The sequence below is a fragment of the Somniosus microcephalus genome, chromosome 3 (genome assembly GCF_052327205.1).
Source record: "Somniosus microcephalus isolate GS21.2 chromosome 3, FLI_Smic_1.0, whole genome shotgun sequence".
NCBI classification, from domain to species: Eukaryota; Metazoa; Chordata; class Chondrichthyes; order Squaliformes; family Somniosidae; genus Somniosus; species Somniosus microcephalus.
In genome coordinates this window covers 244,658,711-244,667,636 of record NC_140989.1, presented here as the reverse complement: position 1 = coordinate 244,667,636, position 8,926 = coordinate 244,658,711, and the positions used below count along the sequence as shown (strand labels likewise).

Here is an 8,926-nt window from a genome sequence, read left to right as displayed (position 1 = left end):
ACATTTCAGTTTTAGTTCATGTAAATCAGGAAAAAGTGTGTAAATCTTGGTAAAAAGAAATTTGTATATAGAACACAATAGCAACATATTAGGGAATAAAATCAAGCAATTATAGAGCTCGAGAGAGAGAGCTTATGTATTTATAATCTAATGGACTGTACTACTCAGTTTTAAAGTAGAAACTGTGAGATTTAAGAAGCCTTGTAATAAGTATGTAATAGGATATATCTATCTATCATAGTGGCTACATTTTATTTGCACACTCCATCTTGGAACTGCCATAAATGCGAAGTGTAATTTGTTCTGCCACAGCTTTATACATTCATTTTACTTGGCGCTATAGACTGGAAATTGACACTGTTCCTTTAATATTGAGCAGTTGTTTCATGTACTTCATACTGTAGGCAGCCTATTTTTGCAATAGGTACTGAATATATTTTGCAATGAAGATTTAAATATTCAACTAAAAGTATTACAACGCACTTGGCACATTTAATTTTTTTAAAGTAATTTCATTAACATTGATGCTAAAAGCAAGAATAAAGATTCAACATTACATTTTATCAACACTACTTACAGGTTCCCCAAGTAATAAGCATCACTCGTATATTTTAAATTGATGAAGGTTTGAGGCTTGCTTTGTCTGTGTGGCCCCTTTGTTTCTGGTTTACTCCTGCTGTTACATCAAGTGTCAGTAAGTTATCATCTCCATAAAACAGTTTTGGAGATGACTTCACGATGGTTGAAAGCAGGTATTGCTGTGTATGTTAGTGGAAGGGGGTGGAGGGCGGTGGGGAAGGATGGAAAGAAATTTCACTATATCTTTACCACAATCAATCTGTAATCCACTGAGTATAACAGTCCTCACATTTAACATTTATAGTTACATCTAATTCTTACTTAAATCTTTTTGTCTGAAGTGATATGAACATCACAAAGAATTATATTGCTTTACTAATGCAGACCATAATCCAACTGCACCTAGTGGCCTATGTCCTTCGGTTCTCTGGTTTTGGCCTCCTGTGCAGACCATTCTCTCCACCATTGCTATGGTGCCTTCAGCTATCTCAGCCCCACAGTCTGGGACTCCTTCCCTAAACCCCTCTTGTTAGCAACTCCCCTCTCCGCCTTTAAAAGCCTCTTCTCAATGTATCTGTTCAACTAAGTTTTTATCACCTCTTCTATTACTGTCCAGCTTCTATGCTTTATTTTGGATCAGATATAAATCCTGTCTGTTCAGGTGAATGTTAAAGATCCCACGACACTATTCCAAGAAGAGCAGGAAGCTGTCCTGATCAACATTCTTCCCTCAACCACCACCACCAGAAAAGCCTGGTTAACCGGTTATTCTTCTCATTTGCTGTGCGTGGGACTTAAATATGTGCAAGTGGATTGTTCAAACTTAAAGGTAATTCATTGGTCACAATGACATGCTGGGAATGTGAAAGGTGCGGCGTCAATCCAAGTTATTTCTCTGCTTTCTTTACTGCTCAGCGTCTGTTTCTCCTCTGTGAAATGTATTGGGATCTTCAACTGCACTAAACACACTATATAAATGGAAATCATTGGACCAGGATTTGCTGGAAACTTGCGCCACAGTAATGGCGAATCTACAGCGTACGCCAATACTTTGGCACAGATTTTATGACGTAGGTAACACAAGTCATTACTTGCTCCACCCCAAAGTTTCCTGAGACCCTCTGCACCACCACCCTTGCCGAAACAGTGAGAATTCTATTATCAGAGCTCGGCCCCCTATAAACTCAATGGCCATGTCCAATTTGCTAAGTTAACACCGGTTTGATCACCATTGCCACTTAGATTGAACCAGATCTGAGCTGGAAGTGGTGCGATTTGTATTGAAGGAAGAGGAATGCAAAATTCCATTGGAGAATTTCAACAAGCTGGAAAAGTCATTGCATCAGTAAGTGTCAAATTAACTTAACAGCACAAATAAGCACAAATCGAGACATGTATGTGCAGATAGCAGGGCCGGTCGAACACCCTGAAGTTAAAGATTCTGATCGACCCCAAGCAGAATTTTTACCCGTTGCAAATATCGAGGCCTTTGACTATCTTTTAAAAAGACAACTATAGTTGTTTTAGCTGTAATGGTGGATTCACCCTATCTGGGAGCACAGGATTTGACATAAGTACTCTAGGTATCTCCTAGTCACTCTTTCAGATCGGACTCTTGCAGTTCACAACAGATCCTCCATCATACAGCTCTCTTTAATCACTTGTGCTTTAACATTTTACTTTGGATAAAAACCCAGACAGCATGGTATCCTAGCTGGAGATTGCCACATCTTCTTAGCTTTTTGGCTGTTAGTGTTAAGGGATTAATACATTGGCCTTTGGCTGCACTGTTTCCGAATCTCCACCGTCCTCGCTGGGGCGTAGTTTGATGAGTTCTGCAGCAAATTTTGGTGTAAATTCGCCACCTGAAGATCCGGGTGCAGAATGGTCTTGTGACGTTCGTGGCTAAATGATGGACGAGTCAATCAGTCATCCCATATTGAACAAACTAGCACTGTTTTACTCCATTTGAGTTCAAACCAGCAGGAGATCTGGAAAAAGTGAGGTGGAGGGGAGGTCACGTGAGGCCGACAGGTTTATCATGATGAATTCACAGGAATTAGACAACAATGTATATCCTGAATTAATGGGACTCCATCTCACCTCAGTTTGTAATATACTACAGAATGACAGGATTCTAAAACAGCAACATTTGCACTAGTGTCAGCCATGGCTCAATTGGCAGTATTCTCACCTCAGCATCAGAAGGTTGTATGTCCCACTCCAGCAACTTGAGTACAAAATCTAGGCTGACACTTCAGTGCAGTGCTGAGGGCGTGCGGCACTGTCGGTGGTGCTGTCTTTTGCATGAGACGTTAAACCGAGGCCCCGTCTGCTCTCTCGGGTGGATGTAAAAGATCCCATGGCATGATTTGAAGAGCAGGGGAGTTCTCCCCGGTGTCCTGGTCAACATTTATCACTCAACCAACATAACGGGCCATTTATCTGATTGCTCTTTGTGGGACCTTGCTGCACACAAATTGGCTACCGCATTTCCTACATTACAACAGTGACTACACTTTAAAAAAAAAGTAGTTCATTGGCTGTAAAGCGCTTTGGGATGTCCTGAGGCCGTGAAAGACGCTGTATAAAGGCAAGGATTTTTTTTGCATCCATTGTCTTATCAGAAGTGTTAGTTTATCAGAACACAATTCATCCTGGTTGTGTATGATTCAACCAGAACACAACGTGAGTTACATTACACTAACATGCTTATTTTGTTGCCACCTTGTCATAATGGATATCAATTTCAAATATGTTTAAACTATAAATCAAAAAAAGAAATGTTAACACCTTGCACTCCCTCACAAAAAAACTTGTTTCAATTGTTGCCAAGTTTTAAAAATAAGTCAAATACAGCTTCCGGGCGCTAATAAAATTATTTCTTTCAAAATATATAAAAGGTTTCACTTTCGCAGACTCAAATGTGACACGGTGGGGGGTAATTTTCCACTTTCGGCCCTCGGGCAATAATCCGGCAGAGCCTGATTTGCGGTGCTCCCAATCTCTCAGTAATTAAAATTTATCCCAGGTCCTTGTTTTAAAAAAATGAATTCTCAGGATGTGGGCGTGGCTGACAAAGCTGGAATTTTTGCCCGTTCCTAGTTGCCTCTTGAGAAGGTGGTGGGCCTTCTTCTTGAACCGCTGCAGTCCGTGGGGTGAAGGTGCTTCCTGTTGAACAAGGCTCTGAGAGTAGAGCTGTGCTAACTCTACCTGGTAAAACCAGTCTGTCAATAATCAATTTCGACAAATAAACTTTTAAAACTGGTGCCAAAAGAAAAAACGCAGGACAAAAATTTATGACTCAGCGCAAAAGGTTCGATGACAGGATCCAAAAATATTCAAAGTTGCATTAAGTCCACTCCTATATTGAGGTTTTCACCCGGTCTCTGCATAGAATCTGGTCTCAGACTTACTGGGCTGGATTTTGTCAGCCCCGAGGAGGCAGGTATGGAGGAGGGACTGCCGGTAAAGTAGCAGAAAGTGGGGGCGGATGGCAAACTTGCCCCCATCCCGCCTCCATGCCCTTTTGCCAGGAGGCAGGAAGATGTGCTGCTTCGGGTCCCATCTTGTGGAGGCGGGAAAGGGATTAAATCCTCTTAACTGCCTGTTAACAGGTAGTAACAGGCAGAAAAAAGGATTAGTGCCATTTTACCTTCGCAGGTGAAGGCTTCCCGACCTCGGAGAGCCCCGCCGGGTTGGAGGAGACGTGGAGAAGGTCTGCGACGGTTGGAGGCACCAGGAAGTAAGATGTAGAGGTGAGTGATGGGTGCAAGTGTGGAGTGGTAAGTATGTAAGGTGAGTGATAAATGTTAAAAAATGTTCACTTACCTTGTTTTCTTCCTACAGCCTTCATCCACCCTGGATCGGGAGACCCGACATCCTCCTTGTCGATTTTACAGGCTGGCTGTTGGATCCTCCGAACCAACAGCCATCTGAAATCGACAAAGTTGAAAGGTTTGATGAGTCCTGAACACAAGGACTCATCAAACTATAGAGAATGTCAGTGTTTGACAGCTTCACAGAGCTATCAAACGCTGACATTTCTTCTTTCAAGAAGTCTTGACAGATAGCACGTCAGACGTTGACGTGCTCTGTCAGTGACTTCCTCCCTAATTGGCCTGCTGAGCCCACAGGGCGGGCTTAACAAGGTCAATCAGGGGAAATCCATCTGGTTGGTCAGACGATGATGGAGGCGGGACATTGACACGACACGCAGCAGTCCCACCTCCAACTCACCTCTATTCACAAAATCCAGCCCACTGACTTCATTGAAGCTGAACCATGTATTTATTAGAATTCTGATAAAGCTCAATTGTCAGCAATCATCACCCAAGGACTCAAATGTTCAGCGCTTCTTATATTGATCCACTGTATACAATGATGGATAGTTAAACGCCCATCTGGCTCTGCAGGAAAATTTGCCACCGCCATAATACTGAACCATACACCATTAGTAGGTAAATGGAGCCACGGGAAACTAATTTGGGGAAGCTAAACAAAATGTTACCAGTGTGTAAAGGTTTAGCTTCGGGCGTTCAAATCAATGACAAACACACACAGGCCAGACTTAAATTACTGCATCCAAACAATTTTTCTGCTTCAATAGTTTTTGCAGTGATATCTTAGTTGATGCTTTTAATTTATTAAACCAAGCAGGCCATGTAGAGATCAGTGGGCTTAAGCTTTACTTAGATTCAGTTGAATCCCTGCCACCCATTTCAGTGCTGCCCCGAATCCATTCTCGCAATTGGGCCGGATTTTGCTGGAGCCTGGCATCTCACGGTTAGACTTTTTCAAAAAAGTTTTTGCCCTGAAAGTTGCTGGAAGTGCAAGCTGGTAACGGTGTAGCGAGGGCAACAGGGCATCTGGGACCTTGGTGAATGACAGTACCAACAGTCTAACTCCTTCACCAATGAGATTTAAGGATTGAGAAAGAAACAGAGGAACGATGGAGAAGGAAAAGGGTGAACTAGAGTCAAATCAGTAACAGAAAGAGAAATAAAGAGATGGAAAGAAAGGTTGGATTAATAAAGCAAGAAAAAAAAGAGACAGAAAGGAAAAGTAAGAAAGTAATTAATCTCTAAGAACAATTTACTTCCTGTAGGAATGACACTCCACAGTCTCAATCGATCCCTTTCTGGGCCAGAGAGGTTGAGTGGCATTGTAAGAACATAAATCTCATTAAAAAGCTACTCATGCTATTAAGTACCAGCCCTAACTTGCTGTGGCAAGTTTAATTGGCAATTAATGTGCAAATACAGCAATTTCATTAAAATCACTGGGAGGTTGAGGGCGAGCTGCCATTTTCACAAGGCTAATGGGGGAGCGGCGCAAATTGTACAGCAACTTGTGGAGATTCGCAATTCTCTGGTGCCGGAATCAAGAACGAGGGGACATAATCTTAAAATTACAGCTAGGCTGTTCAGCAGCAAAATCAGGAAACACTTTTTCACACAAGGGTAGTAGAAATCTAGAATTCTCTCCCCCAAAAGGCTGGGATGCTGGGACAATTGGAGTTTTCAAGACTGAGAGCGCTAGATTTTTATCAGGTAAGGGTATCAAGAGATATGGGGCAGGAACTTTGAAGCCAGTTCTTGATAGGGGAGCTGGTGCTGCAGTGGTAACCAGTGAGGTGAGGATTACTGGCCTCCGCAAAGGCGCATGTGGAATCTAGGCCGGGCGATTTTATTTTCTCTGGAACACAATCAGATTGGCCCCTTTGCTTGGGGTTGATTGGACCAGTGCTAGGTTCAAGAGGGAAGCCTGGGAAACCACTCCCCATTTTTCATTTGAGAGGAACAAGGCTGGGGGGGCAGGCAGGCTTCTGAGGTGTGCCCAATGTCACGGTTACGCCCGCCTGCCCCAAGCTAATAAGGTGCCCTCCCACTGACCCTTCAAACTCCAGTGGGGTCAGCGCTGGAGGGCACCATCGGGCGTTGTCCTAGCGCAACCACTGGGATTGCAACCCAAGCACATTTGGGGCCAATATCACTAAGGAGTATGTAGTCATTGCGCCAAGTATTTCTTTTTTTTAAATTTGTTCGAGTAGATCCTGGAATACTCCTTTAATCTGAATTTTTTCCTGTGGAGTTTTTGGCCTTGGCGGTTTCCACCTCTTTAACGGTGATGTCTTGGACAGGCTGTCTTTGCTTTCCAAAAATTTCGCTGATCGACAGTTCCTTCTCATCATCAGTTTTGATTCTGTGCCTGATGTACCTTGCTTTCTTCGCTTCCGCAAAGGCCTCAAGAAAACTGGGCATGGTGTGCACCGTTCTGGGCAGCCCGTCTGGAGCGTAGAACTCGGAATCATAGAGAGAGTTTTTGTGGCAAGGTGAAAGCTGCGGGTTGCTGGCGGACTGCCTGGATTTGATTTGCTTTGGCGCCGGATCGCCGGTGACTGCGCTGCTATTTGCCTCGGTGTCACTCGCTTCCTGCTCTGCTCGGCCGTCTGCTGCTTGGTTTTCCCTTCTGTCGGCCACGTCTGGGCTGGCTGGCTTCCCAGAGATGCTCAGGCGTTTGGCGATGGAGTGGTTCAGGCCGGACATGTCGATGCTGCTGATCGAGGTTTCGGATTTGAGCCTGCATGTGCTGGGTGGCGTGGAGGGCTGGGCCTCTTCTGCTCCAGTGTGCGCATCAGACTTCTCCCATCTGCTGCTGAACCCGTTGAGGAAATCGTTGATCTGTACCTGTAGAGCAAGAGAGGCACTCAGTGGCATCACCACCTTGCCAGCCTTTGCGGAGTAATAGTTCTGCGTCCTAAAATTATAAAGCAAAGCAAAAACATTTTGAGCTGGAAAGTCATTAAGAAAACATCCTGATTCCTTGTAGTATGTTGTGCTTTCTTTTTCTTGTTGGCGCCAATGCAATTGTGGCACCTTAAATCATCGCTGTATTTGAGCCTGAAAGTACCAGTCAGGCAATGTCCTGTCAATGCATCTCGAATTTACTTCTACGGGACTGACTGAAGTGGAAAAAGGGATGGTTCAGAGTTTGATGGGCTGAAAGGTGTCGATAGCATGCAGGTATAGCAAGCAATAAGGAAGGCAAATGGCACATTGGCCTTTATTGCAAGGGGGCTGGAGTATAAGAGTAAGGACGTCTTGCTACAATTGTACAGGGCCTTGGTGAGACCACACCTGGAGTACTGTGCACAGTTTTGGTCTCCTTATCTAAGGAAGGATATACTTGCCTTGGAGGCGGTGCAACAAAGGTTCACTAGATTGATTCCTGGGATGAGAGGGCTGTCCTATGATGAGAGATTGTGTAGAATGGGCCTATACTCTCTGGAGTTTAGAAGAATGAGAGGTGATCTCATTGAAACATACAAGATTCTGAAGGGGATTGACAGGGTAGATGCTGAGAGGTTGTTTCCCCTGGCTGGAGTGTCTAGAACTAGGGGGCACAGTCTCAGGATAAGGGGTAGGCCATTTAAGACTGAGATGAGGAGGAATGTCTTCACTCAGAGGGTTGTGAATCTTTGGAATTCTCTGCCCCAGAGGGATGTGGATGCTGAGTCTTTGAGTATATTCAAGGCTGAGATAGATAGATTTTTGGACTCTAGGGGAATCAAGGGATATGGCGATCGGGTGGGAAAGTGGAGTTGAAGTCATGATCTTATTGAATGGTGGAGCAGGCTTGAGGGGCCGTATGGCTTACTCCTGCTCTTATTTCGTATGTTCTTATGATAGGAAATTTTGGTTATTACAAATTTTGGTTATTACAAATTTAAGTCAAAATGTTGCCAGGTCTCGCACTTTTGCTTGACATCAGCAGAGGTTTGAAATATTCAACCAGACGTATCTTACCAGAGAAATAAATGTCAGAATGTCCAGAAAGCTGCAAAGATTTTAGTTTTATCAAGAAGGTTTATTCATATTGCTCCTATTGCTATGGGAGTTTAAAATTTTGTGAGATGCAAAAGAGAGTTCCTGAAGCAACCTAGAGGGTTTCTGGTATCCATGAATACTATAAAAGTGGCTGCTAAGAATCACCAAAACTTTGAGAGAAAATTATATATTCTCTCCAAGGAACTTGGAAACACATGGTGGCCATATTTATTTTGTTTGCATTTGCACATAAACTGCTTAATTCAGAGTCTGGACACAGAGGGGGTGATTTTGCCAATGGGGGTGTGTTGGAGGCGGGACTCCCACTTGTTGGGTTTCAGTCCTGCCTCCATTGACTTGTAGCCAACCCACGCTATTTTCCCTTGATTGACCTTGTTAAGCTCGCCCAGCGGGCATAGCAGGCCAATTAAGGGGAAACTGGTTACAGAGAACTACAGCGTATGATGTTTCATCTGTCAAAAATATTTGACAGATGAATTGTCATCGTTTGACAGCTC

The 8,926-nt window shown here is 43.7% G+C and overlaps 1 protein-coding gene across 2 annotated transcripts in view; it reads right to left on the bottom strand.

Annotated features, from left to right (window-relative positions):
* Positions 1 to 467: 467 nt before the first annotated feature.
* ccdc190 (coiled-coil domain containing 190) overlaps positions 468 to 8,926 on the bottom strand; it is a 51,468-nt gene continuing 43,009 nt past the window's right edge. For both annotated transcript variants that reach the window (XM_085982296.1, XM_085982297.1), the window contains exon 4: positions 468 to 7,338. In XM_085982296.1, the coding sequence (XP_085838422.1) occupies positions 6,648 to 7,338 (691 nt within the window). In that variant the 3' untranslated portion in view covers positions 468 to 6,647. The remainder of the gene's footprint in view (positions 7,339 to 8,926) is intronic.